The sequence below is a fragment of the Lepidochelys kempii genome, chromosome 5, assembly GCF_965140285.1.
Source record: "Lepidochelys kempii isolate rLepKem1 chromosome 5, rLepKem1.hap1, whole genome shotgun sequence".
Classification (NCBI taxonomy): domain Eukaryota; kingdom Metazoa; phylum Chordata; order Testudines; family Cheloniidae; genus Lepidochelys; species Lepidochelys kempii.
Window position 1 is genome coordinate 5,360,492 of NC_136384.1, and position 13,613 is coordinate 5,374,104.

Sequence of the window (13,613 nt, forward strand, 5' to 3'; positions counted from 1 at the left end):
ATCACAAGGTCAGCAGGTCCACATAACTTGCATCCAAGACTTTAAAAAGAGATGACTGAGGAACTCACTGGGCTGTTATAATTTTCAGTAAGTCTTTGGGAAGACACTGGGGAAGTTCCAGAAGACTGGAAGAAAGCTAAAGTTGTGCCATTATTTAAAAAGGGTAAATGGGATGACCTGAGTAATTATAAGCTTGTCAGTCTGATGTTGATCCTGAGCAAGATACTGGAGTAGCTGATATAGGGCTCAACTAATAAAGAATTAAAGGAGGGTTAATGCCAATCAACATAGGTTTATTAAAAAATTGATCCTCCCAAACTAACTTGACATCTTTTTGTGATGAGATTACACATTTGGTTGATAAAGATAATAGTGTTTGATGCAATATACGTAGACGTCTGTGAGGTGTTTGATTTGGCACTGGCTGACATTTTGATTAAAAATCTAGAACTATATAAAATTAACAAGGCACACATTTAAATGTATTTAAAGCTGGCTGACTGATAGGTCTCCAATTGTAATTGTAAATGAGGAATCATCATCGAGTGGGTATGTTTCTAGTGAGATCCTGCAGAGATCTGTTCTTGGTTCTATACTATTAAGCATTTTTATTAATTACCTGGAGGAAAACATAAAATAATCACTGATAAAGTTTGCAGATGACACACAAACTGGGGGAGGTGGTAAATAATAGGTCACCGATTCAGAGTGATCTGGATCACTTGATAAGATGTACATAAGCAAACAGTGTGTGTTTTAATGCAGCTAAATATCAATATTTAGGAACAAAGAATGTAGACCATACTTACAGGATGGGGAACTCTGTCTTGGGAAGCAGTGATTCTGCGAAAGATCTGGGGATCGTGTTGTCTAATCAGCTGAACGTGAGCTCCCAATGTGACACTGGCCAAAAGAGCGAATGTGATCCTTGGATACATAAAAAGGGGAATCTCATGTAGAAGTAAAGAGGTTATTTTACCTGTTTTTGGTGCTGATGTGACTGCTGTTAGAATATTGTGTCCTGTTCTCATGTCCACAGTTCAAGAAGGGTATTGATAATTTGGAGAGGGTTCAGAGAAGAGCTACAAGAATGATTTAAGGATTAGAAAAGATGCCCTATAATGATCTATTCAAGGAGCTCAGTGGATTTAGCTTAACAAAGAAGGTTAAGGGATGACATGATTATGGTCTTATAAGTACCTAAATGGGGAGTACACATTTGATAAAGGACTTTTCAAGCTAGCAGAGAAACGTATAACAGGATCCAGTGGCTCAAAGTCAAAGTTAGACAAATTCAGACTGGAAATAAGGCATATATTTTTAACAATAAGGGTCGTTAACCATTGGAACCACTTACCATGGTTGCCATGGATTCTCTGTCACCAGCAATTTTTAAATCACGTTTGGATGTTTTTCTAAAAGATCTTCTCTAGGGATTATTTTGGGGCAGTTCTTTGGCCTGTGTTATATAGGAGATCAGATTAGATAATCACGATGGTCCCTTCTGGCCTTGGAATATACAAATCTGTGAATTTCAGAAGAGGGCAACTAAAATGATTAGGGGTTTGGAACGGGTCCCATATGAGGAGAGATTAAAGAGGTTAGGACTTTTCAGGTTGGAAAACAGGAGACTAAGGAGGGATATAATAGAGGTATATAAAATCATGAGAGGTGTGAAGAAAGTTAATAAGGAAAAGTTATTTACATGTTCCCATACTATAAGAACTAAGGGCCACCAAATGAAATTAATGGGTAGCAGGTTTAAAACAAATAAAAGGAAGTTCTTCACTTAGCGCACAATCAACCTGTGGAACTCCTTGCCTGAGGAGGTTGTGAAGGCTAGGACTATAACAGGGTTTAAAAGAGAATTGGATAAATTCATGAAGGTTAAGTCCATTAATGGCTATTAGTCAGGATGGATAAGGAATGGTGTCCCTAGCCTCTATTTGTCAGAGGGTGGAGATGGATGGCAGGAGAGAGATCACTAGATCGTTACTTGGTAGGTTCACTGCCTCTGGGGCACCTAGCATTGGCCACTGTGGCTAGACAGGATACTGGGCTGGATGGACTTTTGGTCTGACCCAGTATGGCTATTCTTATGTTCTTAAATGACAATAACATCCTCTTTGTATTTCTCCATATGATCTCCTTGTAACAATTTCAAACATAATTACGTTCTGGTCTCTGTAACTTAATGGCTCAATCACACTTAACTTCTGAAACAAGTTCTATGTGGTGGTGCAGAGGATTATAAATCTAGAGCATTCACTTTTATGGACCAGAATGATCCAAGAAGCAATTGTTTCCTCTCAAACCTTATCTCCCAATGGAGGGTTCCAAACTCTCTATGTAATTTGCCTAGGTGCAGTTGTGTGTTCTATTAGATCAGGGAGACGACAGTTTCTCACGTGTCCCTGACTTTACCATCATTCATTCATATAGCCTTCTTGTTTCCTTTTTATTCCTGTGTCCCTGGGATGTGTCTCTCAAACATTGTACCTACGCTTTCCTATATAGTTTAGCCCATGGAATGGCAATTGATTATTTCACGTCCCTCTTGACTTTCAAGTTGGAATGAATATAAAGTTTTGCAATGAGCAGCCTGTTAAATGTCTGAATCATGTAGGGTTTTTAATACCACCTCTGTCAGGTGGCTTACTCATTCGTTTTCCCTTTGTTTACAGAATGGGCACAGTGGTGTTCGAACACAGCCAACTCTTGACAGTAAGTTTATAAAACTCCATTATATACACAGCTGTTTTTCTGACTGTCCCCTACCCCTCAACATGCACACCATTGTAGTCATAGATTGTTTAAGGCTTTGTACAACTTTCGCTGTTTAATTTTTGGCTAAACAGTTTGAGTTTTAAACTTGGTATCAAAAAATAAACACAGTTTGCACAAGCCCCATTGCTGCTCAGTCCTTTCAGAGCACATGCTGCTGCAACCAGAGCTGTCCCCTCTGACTCCCTCAGCAAATCATCCATCCTTAAAGGGACAGGGCACAGGTAAATATAACCCTGATGTTCCCTTGAGTGCTACACTCCCCCCATGTAAATATAATGTTGTCCCAACATTTCTGTTAACTATGTATAACCTACAGTCCATTAATTTGATTTATTAGAAGTTTGCAAGTTGCACAAACTCGTAACTGGTTTCAGAGTGGTAGCCGTGTTAGTCTGTATCAGCAAAAACAATGAGGAGTCCTTGTGGCACTTTAGAGACTAACATGTATTTGGGCATAAGCTTTCGTGGGCTAAAACCCACTTCATCAGATGCAATCTGATGAAGTGATGCTAGTTTTAGCCCACGAAAGCTTATGCCCAAACTTGTAACTGTCATTTTCAACTGAGTCTTTGGGTCGGGGGCGCGCTCTCTCTCTCTCTCTCTCTCAAGTTCTGGTACGGATGGTGGAAATGTATGCATCTCTCTTCAGTTTATTTCATATTAAGCAGAAAAAGTCTGGCAATTTTAGTTCCAAAATCCAACTGAACAGTCAGTTCTGAACTCCATAGATCCCTGAAGATATTCATATATCAAGAAATAAAAGTTCCCGTATGAGCAGTGATAGAATCATGTTAACTCCAAGTCACTGGGTGGCATATGGCAGACTATTGAGAAAACATACTAAATTAACATCATAACAAACTATCCAGAATTATAAAACACTTCATTTAATTTTAGAGCAATAGACATACCATAAGTCAGTATCACTTTACCAGTATTACATGTGTCTTGGATAGACTGCAGGATAAGGTACAGGAATAGGCATTTGGTATGGCATCTGACAAACATGAGGATAGCGAGATGGTGCATTCACGAGTTCAGTAGTTTGATTTAGGCCCTGATAAGTTGGTGTCCCTAAAAATTCATATTTTGGTGTCTGTGTGGCTCTTCTTTTTCTAGTTGGATGACCTGGAGTGTCAATGGATTGTTCTGGTGATCTGCCCTCTTGTGCACTGCTGGTTTCAGGTTCCATGGTCTCATTTTGGCATTCATGTTTTTCAGTGGCTGGTGTGAATGGCACATCAGTCTAATGCAGTTTCCAAATTCACAGTGTCAACCACATCCTCATTTCCCAGATGTGGATGAAATGTTTCTGCCTTGGAATTCACAGAATCTGTGCCGTGGACAATATCTGGTACCATCACATAATGTAGTTCATCTTCACTGTCATTATCATAATCACTGGAGTCCAAATGCTTGTTCTCATTTTGATCTCTTGTTGCACTAGTTTGCCTTGGTCTCTGTTTTTTCCTTTGTTGTGGTTTAGAAGATGGTGTTACATCCAAGGGCAAGCAGTCACAGGGAACTAAAAGATTGCATTGGAGAACTCTTTAAAACATCCTTCCTCATTTTTTGCTTGTTAATTCATAGACTGGACTATCCCCTTTCCTTTCAAATAAAACATGAATCTTATCTTTCCAATAGGATCTTAGTTTTTCTGATCACGCTCTCTGAAAGATTCTGCACAAGTACTGTCACTGGGAAGGAGGGCAACACCATGCACTTTCTGATCATAGTGATTTTTACCACAAGTAGCAGATTTTTGAGAACACTTTGATGCCAGTTCATATGCTTTTTTCATCTTCTGTGTCCATTTCTCAGCTTAATCTTTATGGTGCCCAGGTATATATTCAGAGTTTATAGGTAAACCAAATGCAATGTCAATATGTAAATGTGATCCCCCATATAATATATAGAGGGGAGAACTCTGTAGCTTCATTTTGTGTACAGTTATAGACTTAGTAAGGGAAACTTTCCAACTTGACTTTTTTGTTCTTCTAGCAAGGTTCACAACATAGCGAAGAGTTCAGTTCTGCCTTTCTACCTGCCCATTGCCTTATGGGTGGCATGGGATTGTGAGAGATGTAAAATAGAAACGGTAGTGCTGTAACTTTCCAAATAAATTATTTTCACACTTAAATGGTTCTATTGTAACTGTTAGTTGGCTGGTGAGGATTCTTTTGCTTGACTCATGTACAGACTTTAGTAATGTAATGTTTGATCTTTGCCTTTATCTGTGGCCAATTAAACCGATCTCTTGAAAGACTGATTACTTTCTCTGCTCCTAAATGTCCCATTTCTTCATATAGCTGTTGATTACCTTTCTTTTTTATTTTTCAGGTAATACCAGTTGATTTTGTAACTTGGTTTTCCAATAAAGTATTGCATCTGTTTCCAGATGCAGTGGTACCACTCTCACACATCAGGGTGGACATATTACCATATCCTCCTGTGTTCTCTTGGTTATTTTGTCTTTACTCCATGGATTTATAATGAAGAATTTTAGCAACAGCTGGATCTTCCTTTTGAACGTCCAAAATATCTTCTTGTGGAAATGGTTTTATGGTGGATTTAATAACTGTGGACATGAGTTTCTACTAGCAAAGGGATGGTAGTAATAGCTGCTAACTAAGATACCTTGTCATCTTTTTGTACATCTAAGGACTGAAAGACAGCATTAACATCTTTGCTTGTCTCTTTTGTGCATTTTGTCATCTATTTTTCCATATCAAGGGGCACTCTAAATAAAGCATCTGACTACACCTTAGATTTCCCTAGATGATGATTAACTTTGAAGTTCAAGTCAGCTAATTTTGAAGTCTGTGGCATTCAGCCTGGCAGAAATGAAGGCATAGGTTAGCAGGTTGTTATTGCTGTAAACTGATGGATTTTGTGTATAGAAATAATCATGGAATTGGTCAGTAACAGCCCACTTCAAAGCTAGAAACTCCAGCTTTCCTTAGTGAAGGTGATAATTCTCCTCAGCATCCTCCTCCATGTTCTTGACCCATACCAGTTATTCTATCTTCTTGAAATTAATAGAAGGCTGCACTTAATCCCTTATTGGAAGCATCTACGTGAAAGAAAAAGGGTTACGCAAATCAGGATAGGCAGTTTTTGGTGGCAGTTGTTTTAAAACATTTTGATGTCGCTGAGTCCAGAGAAGTGGCTGTTGGGAGGATATCTGTCCAAATGCCTTTCCTTGCCCTTTAGCTTTCTTCTTTTTCCAAGCCACTTTTGACAGTGTTGAGTCAGATTCCACTGAAACAATCAACAAGTCATACAGTGGCTGTGCTATTCTAGAAAAGTCTTGAATGTAGCTTCAGTAGTAGATGATGAAACCTAGCAGCTTGCAGAGTTCCTGTATTGTGTTCGGTGGTTTCTCTGCGAGAACACAAAGAGTCAAGGTGTCAGTTGGATCCATTTTATAACCTTCAGCAGATACCACCATTACTGAGTAATGTACCTCTGTTTTAAGGTCATATTGAGAAACGTTCATCTTAATTATATGCTTCTGTGACTGTTGCAATACTCTCCTGGTGTTCTCTGTGCGTTCTTCAAAAGTGCCACTGTCCACAAGAACGTTGTCCAGGTAGGAAAATGCAAACCTCATCTCCTCTTCCATCAACTTAGCAGCTGCTTCTCGAGGGGATGGATTTACTACAGTGATGGGGAAAAACCCTGTTTGTTGCTGTAGCAAGTGTCTACACTACAGTGACATACCTGGAGTGCTGCAACTTGTAGTGTAGACATACCCTAAATTGGGTACTCTGGGTTGCAGCTTGGGTGTTTAATGGCAAATACAGGCTGCTCCTGGTAGATCTGATAGTGTCGACTTTGCCTCTGCTCTCTTGTGATTTTCCTGCATGACACCTGACTGGTAGTGTTCCATACTGCCACATATGAAACAGCGGTCACAAGTATCACCTCTGCCAGATTGTCTGCAGCTAGCACAGGGGCAGGCAAACTTTTTGGCCTGAGGGCCGCATCGGGTTTCTGAAATTGTATGGAGGGCCGGTTAGGGGAGGCTATGCCTCCCCAAACAGCCAGGCATGGCCTGGCCCCTGGCCCCTGCCCCCTATCCAACGACCCCACCTTCTCCTTCCCTGATGGCCCCCCGGGGACCTCTGCCCCATCCACCCCTCCCTCCGGCTCTCCGTCCCTTGACGGCCCCCGTACCCCCCGCCCCATCCAAGCCCCCCCCTCCCCCTTCCTGACTGCGCCCTCAGGACTCCTGTCTCATCCAACCACTCCTTCTCCCTGACGGCCCCCGGCCCCCCCGCCCCTAACTGCCCCCCATCCACCCCCCATCTCATTCCTGACTGCGCCCCCGGGACCTCTGCCCCGTCTGACCACCCCTTCTCCCTGATGGCCCCCGGAACCCCCGCCCCTAACTGCCCCCCTGAGACCCCTGCCCCATCCAACCCCCCTGTTCCGCGCCCTCTGACCACTTCGACCCCTATTCACATCCCCGGTCCTTGACCACCCCCCAAACTCCCCTGCCCTCTATCAAACCCACCGTTGCTCCCTGGCCCCTTACCACGCTGGTGGTGCGGCTGCACCAGGACAGGCAGCCGCGCCGCACAGCACAGAAACCGGGTCAGGCCGCGGCTCTGCAGCTGCACGCCCCAGGAGCTCGCTGCTCCCGCTGCCCAGAGCAGGGGAGGGTCCAGGGGCGAGCTTCCCAGGCCAGGAGCTCAGGGGCTGGACCGGACGGTCTCGCGGGCTGTAGTTTGTCCACCTCTGAGCTATCACATCCTCTTTTCTGAGGTTGCCTGCCTGCATGTGTGCTCGTACCATTCACTGCTTTTATGTGCACCCAGACAGCTTGCTTGCTGCTTATACTAATTTCAGCTTTTGCACCTTTGAGTTCATCAATACTAGCCTTTAGTTCCCTTATCTCATCCATCAACAAGTCACCTTTTGAGATTCTTTTCACTCAAGAGGAGGTGCTGCTTCCCTTTCTGACCTGTGCTCTGTGTATGGCAATTTGACAGAATTACAAGCTGCTGCCATAGCATGCCGTCCATTCCCCAACTTCTGGTGTTTCTCTGCTTCCTCAGCTACAGGAGTATGCAGCTTCTCAAACAAGGTCTCGTGCAACTTGATTATCTTTTAAATGAGGTTGCGTCACAGTCTGACTATCCTGTCAGGACTAAATGGAGGAATGTGTTTTGTTGCAAGGACAGGGTTATATCTTAGGTCAGAGTCAGCTCCTTGTGAGGCAAACAGTACTTTCTCTCTGAAATCAAGTTCTCTGAGTAGGGAATCCTGATGTGTCTTTTGGCTCTTGCGCTGGGTTTAAGAGCTGCATGCAGGTAAAATTCAGTTGCATCTTTTCCCTGGTTATAGGGCCTTGAGATGCACCTCAGGTTTGGCAGGCTGAGTTTTTTTCCTTCCAGCTAGCTCCTGAGCCTCTGTCCAAAACAAACTCTCCTAATTACAGCTTCTGTTCTCTCAGCGTTCCCCTTTCAAATCCTACTTTCAGTTTGATAAATCAAACTGCTTAGCCTCAGTTCATCTATCCTTCTGGTGGGAGTTCCCAATCTATCCTGCTGTTTTTAAATGTATGCAGTGGTGGTGGTGGTGTAGCCGTGTTGGTCCCAGGATATTCGCGAGACAGGTGTGGAAGATACTACCTCTCCCACCTTGTCTGTTACTTTACAGTCTTTCTTTAAAACTGGTTGTTTTCTGGGATAGAGTGACACATTTTCCCCAGGGATTTGTCGTTTAATTTCTCTCATGCTTTTCTGAAACTCTATTTCTAATGACTTTGCAGACCTTCAATTCTTAAAGGGACAAGGCACTGGTAACTCTAACTCTGGTATTCTCATGTGAGCTGCACTTTTACTTATTGGCTAATATCGAAATGTTAAATCAGTCTTATTAAATCTGCTCCCGGATGTGCAACACTGAATAGACTTGTTTCAGAGTAACAGCCGTGTTAGTCTGTATTCGCAAAAGGAAAAGGAGTACTTGTGACACCTTAGAGACGAAGCAATTTATTTGAGCGTAAGCTTTCGTGAGCTACAGCTCACCTCATTGGACTTGGAGTCACAGGGCAATTCCCAGGGTTATTTTTTAAATTCTTATGCCCACATTGCCGTCAATTGGATGTTTCTTACCAATTTTCCAGCTTCCCATTTGGAGAACAGAGAGATCATAATTTTATTTTTAGTAAAGTTCAAAAGGAATGTGGCTTTGTTTTGTTATCTCTTGTTATCCTGCAGCAAACTTCTGGGAATAAGGTTGGCTAGCATGCTCCCTCTGCTGGATGGCTTGCCTGTGGCAGTAGAGCAAAAAACATGCTGATGCAGGGGCAGGGGTTGTCTGGCCTTTCTAATTAACCTTTTTTCATGTAGTCTCTTACTGGTAGTGCCCCCTGTGGCTCACTTTCTGGCTATGCTTTTCTGCCCTGTATGAGCATGTCTGTGTTCCTTTTTATGGGTAGCAGCACAAATTGATATCCCTGTAAACCCCACCCCCTCAGCTCCACACCTTGTGTCCATCCCAACTCTGGGAAGGTATCCATCTCTCAAAAACCACCCTCAGGGTTGGTATCAGAAGTAGGGCCGTTTGTCCTTCCAGTACTCTTCCTCATACAAGCTTTGTGAACAGAGGTCTTGAGTACCCAGATCTGCAAACCTGGCATGTTTTCATCAGCACAAAATTCAGCTTAGGGGTGGGGGGGAAGAAAAGCTTGAGAGTCTGCTGATTTACCATCTTTGAATCAGCTGCTCTCAAAATATCTGTAAAATACTGTTCCAGCCGAAAACGGGTTTACAACCCAAGCACGAGCTGCCACAAGGGAGCTGTGTAAGTTATCCTGTCTGTAGCACAGTGGCCTGCTTTTTTATTTATTGGATTTGTTCATCTCCCAAGTTACAACATTCTCTGAAGACCCACTTGGCTACTTTTTTAGTCTCAAATTCTTTGCTGTGCAAAATAGATCATCCTTAACTGACCTTGGAACTCTTAAAGGTTATGCATTTGTTCTAGAATCTAGCTCATACAGAGTCCCCTCTGCCCACCCCTAATCCTCTATTTCTGTTCACATTGCTGTCCTCTGTCATACAGGTTTGTAAGCTGGGGACCATCTTTGATTCCTTCCACACTTACCCTACACATCCAGGCTATGTTCAAACCCTTCTTTTTTCCCCCCTAATAACACACTCTAACTCTGACCTTTTTCTTTCTGTCCATGCTGTTAAAACTGTAGTCCAAGTCCTAATCTTCCATCTTGACTTCTGTCCTCTCCTCTCTGATTTCCACATTATGCCTTCCCCAACCCCTCCTATCCTTTCAAAATATGACAGCTGGGACTCTATTCTTGCCCATTGCTCAACTATGTCACTCCTCTCTTCAGCTCTCTTGCCTGGTTTCCCCTCTGTAAACACACCCTGTGCAAGTGTCTTGTCCTTCCTGTCTAGGCCTTCATGACTGCCCCCCCTCTGCTTCTCCTGTCTTGTCTCTTATAGGTTTCAGAGTAACAGCCGTGTTAGTCTGTATTCGCAAAAAGAAAAGGAGTACTTGTGGCACCTTAGAGACTAACCAATTTATTAGAGCATAAGCTTTCGTGAGCTACAGCTCACTTCCTCAGATGCATCTGACGCATCTGAGGAAGTGAGCTGTAGCTCACGAAAGCTTATGCTCTAATAAATTGGTTAGTCTCTAAGGTGCCACAAGTACTCCTTTTCTTTTTGTCTCTTATAGTGTCACCCTTGCTGCTTCCTCCTCTGCAAAGGGATGCCAGCCTTGTTCATCCAATTATCAGCTTCTTCTACAGCCATCTGTGTGATTTGTTTTCTGTGCCACCCCTTACGCATGCCGCACCATCCCTGCATCTGAGTGATCTGGATGGTCATTACCTCCTCCTTCAGATTCCCTCCTCAAGACCCATTTCTGCTTTGACCCTCACAAGAATTCAACCAGTCAGCAATGGCTTGTGTGTCTATCAGGACCAGCTAGTTTTATTTTTTTAAATGGCGTTTTCATGAACCATCAAGTAGTGCAGTTGCTCCCTATATCACTACATGCTTTTATTTTCATCCCCCTCATCCCCCTTCCCTCTCTTTGTTTCTCATACTCATTGTGCTCGGTTTCAGAATGCAAGTTCTTGAGGGAGTTACTGTTCATATTTGTTTATATAGCACCTAACACAGTGGGAGGGCCTGATCCTAACTGGGGGTCTCAGAGCTACAACAAAACAGCTAACATGGAAAGACGATGATGCTTAACTTCCAAGCACATATCCGAATTGTACTGTGGACACTCTTAAGACTGAGTCTTTTCATCCCTCTTGTATTTTGCATACCAGTTAATAGTTAACTCATTGGGGCATAGTCACTGAAACCATGAGGTATAAAAAGATTGAGCTGCATGAAAGGAGTAATTGGCCTTCTGAATCTTAGTAGCAAATGGCTGTTCAGTGTACCTGCTTGTGAATTTCAGCAAGGAGTTTGAGAACTTCTGAATTTCCATGTTGTAATTGAAGTTCTTCATGGGACATCAAACAACAATGGCATGGATTTAACTGGATAATTACATTAGTGCCCTAGAATCCTCCAGCTTAACAATACAATGGAGTGATCCCCGGGAAAGGTGCACTTGTAATAAGTAGGTGACTTTTAATTGATTTGTAGTAGAACAGTTCATTCTCAGCATTTTCCATCTCTCTAGGATGAGTAAAATAAGGACATATTCGTCATCTGTTTGGGTCACCAAAAGTGCTCAATGAAAGGGCGTTATGTTTGATTGTAGCTTGTTTTGTTTCATTGTCAGCACTTCCCAAATACTTCTAAACCATTTATTAAAGGGATGTACTTCCTTGCTACTCTGAACCAGTAAGTTGTACGTACTGTGTTTGTCTGTCCAAAACTCACTTGAGGAGTATCAAAACAGTGTCTTGTTCTTGTTTACAAATAGATTAAATTATTTTTTTATTTCTACAGCATAATAGATGTGCCTGGAGCTTTACAGGCAAATACAATAGACCCTTGTCACGCTTACGCTTCAAGTTAGACTAGGTGTAACCAGAAGAGCAGAGTGATATGTGGGAGGAAGAAAAGGGAATTGAAAGATGCACAGAGTGTTACCTTAGTTGCATAAAAGCCATTAGCTTCTTTATTATTTTCTACTGGACTTGGTGTCTGCAGTTTTTTACAGCTAGCAGTTCTTCATTCTTGACTAGTAAAGCCATTGTGCTGGAAATCTGAGTGTGAAAAACCCTATAAAGAGGGCGAGAATGGAGGTCATCTACCCGAAATAAGTGAGCCTTGAGGAAATACCATGAGGAATAGGCTACATCAGGGTTGTGGATGATGTTCCAGGCATGGGCAAAAGCACAGGGTTGTAAGAGGAGATCGCCATGGGATTATCAAGACATGCTGTGTTGGTAGAGCATAGGGTGGAAGTAGGGCAGTTAGGAGAGGAACAAAAAGAGATGTAGGCAAAGGTTGGGAAGGGCCTTGAAAGTGAGGACGAGGAGTTCAAAATTGATGTGGAAGAAGATTGGAATCAATGCAGGAGATTCAGAGGGGGAGTGACAGACCAGTGGGCAAAAAAAAAGTGACAATAGATAAGTAAACAAAGGAATCTCACTCATTAAAAATCTACTAGTGAAAATCATAGACCTGTCAAAGGAAAGTAACAGATGGCATGGCTTTACCAGGGCCTGCGGGTCACTAAGTCATCGGCACCAATCCATCACACATTGGTAAATTGACTGGAATATGCTGCCTTGCCTTAAAGTCTCTTTGTTCCTGAATCAAATACGTGGGGTTGTGTGTGCTGGAATTCCTTTCTGATTGGCTTTTTCTAACTTGCAGCTACTTCATCAGTTCCAACGTCTAAGACAGAAACCTCTCCCTCGCTTCCTACTGCGGGGTCTCTGCCTAGCACGGCGTCCTCCACTGCTTCGCTTCTGCCTTCAGCTCCACAGCACACAGCAGCGTTACCCAGCTTGCCCCAGTCCAGTGACTTGGCCAGCAGCTCACTCTCCCAGTTAAGCAGGTACAGTAGGAGGACAAAGGAAAACGGGTTGAATTTGGGATTAGTGGCAGTGTGCGCAGGATAGAAATGGGTCAGTGTACAAGGTGACTCCAGATAAATGCGGTCCCCTCTCTTGTTTTAACCTGAACTAGGACAGGTATTGATAAGAGATCCAGGATAATGTTTCTGGTTGGAATATATGAACCACATGCTACATATCAGTGGTACTGTGCCCACAGATCTCTGTGCTTGGAGTCTCATAGATTTAGCAGCAATATTGTATTTAAGGATCTGCTGCTTCAGTGTAGCCTATAATGGATTCCAAATGAGACACACACCTTCATTTGGTGTTTCTGCCACCTTATCCACAGCACCAGCTATTAATCTGGCCAGTGGTTTATCCTATAAAAATTCAATTCTTTAGCAGTTGCTTTTCTGACCATTTTAAAATGTTGTAGATGTTTAAATCCTTGATCATCACACATTTAAAGTAAAAAATGCCTACTTTGGGACTGAGGGCTGAGTGGTTCCGAGTGCTTCTTGCTAAGATGTTTCCTTGAGGAAATGTCAGATTGAAGCTCTGGGAAGTTCAGTCCATCACCACTCAGCTCTTCTGTGTCAGCTGTTTGCTTCCCACTGCACATTATTAAAGCTTCTTTCTTGAACAGGTGTCCTCGTGAGTCTATATTAATTATACAAACTACTTATGCTGTTTGACCTCTGCACTTTATTTCTTGAATTTAGGAATGGATTGAACCAGGACCTAATGGGTCTTGTCCATCTCCCAGCTAGTGCATTGTTGTGCCCTACTGGACAGCCAGTGTTGAGTGAAGTCT

At 42.8% G+C, this 13,613-nt stretch overlaps 1 protein-coding gene and 1 non-coding gene across 8 annotated transcripts in view; both read left to right on the forward strand.

Moving 5' to 3' along the window:
• UBAP2 (ubiquitin associated protein 2) overlaps nt 1–13,613 on the forward strand; it is a 135,131-nt gene that overhangs the window by 88,251 nt on the left and 33,267 nt on the right. For all 7 annotated transcript variants that reach the window (XR_013635758.1, XM_073343394.2, XM_073343393.2 and 4 more), the window contains 2 exons: nt 2,685–2,724; nt 12,615–12,798. Coding sequence is in view for 6 of the 7 variants with exons in the window: in XM_073343394.2 (XP_073199495.2) it covers nt 2,685–2,724; nt 12,615–12,798 (224 nt within the window). In the remaining variant the exon portion in view is untranslated. The remainder of the gene's footprint in view (nt 1–2,684; nt 2,725–12,614; nt 12,799–13,613) is intronic.
• On the forward strand, nt 11,002–11,082 carry LOC140912184 (small nucleolar RNA SNORD121A). Its single transcript, XR_012159261.1, has one exon. It is a non-coding gene; the product is annotated as a small nucleolar RNA SNORD121A (small nucleolar RNA).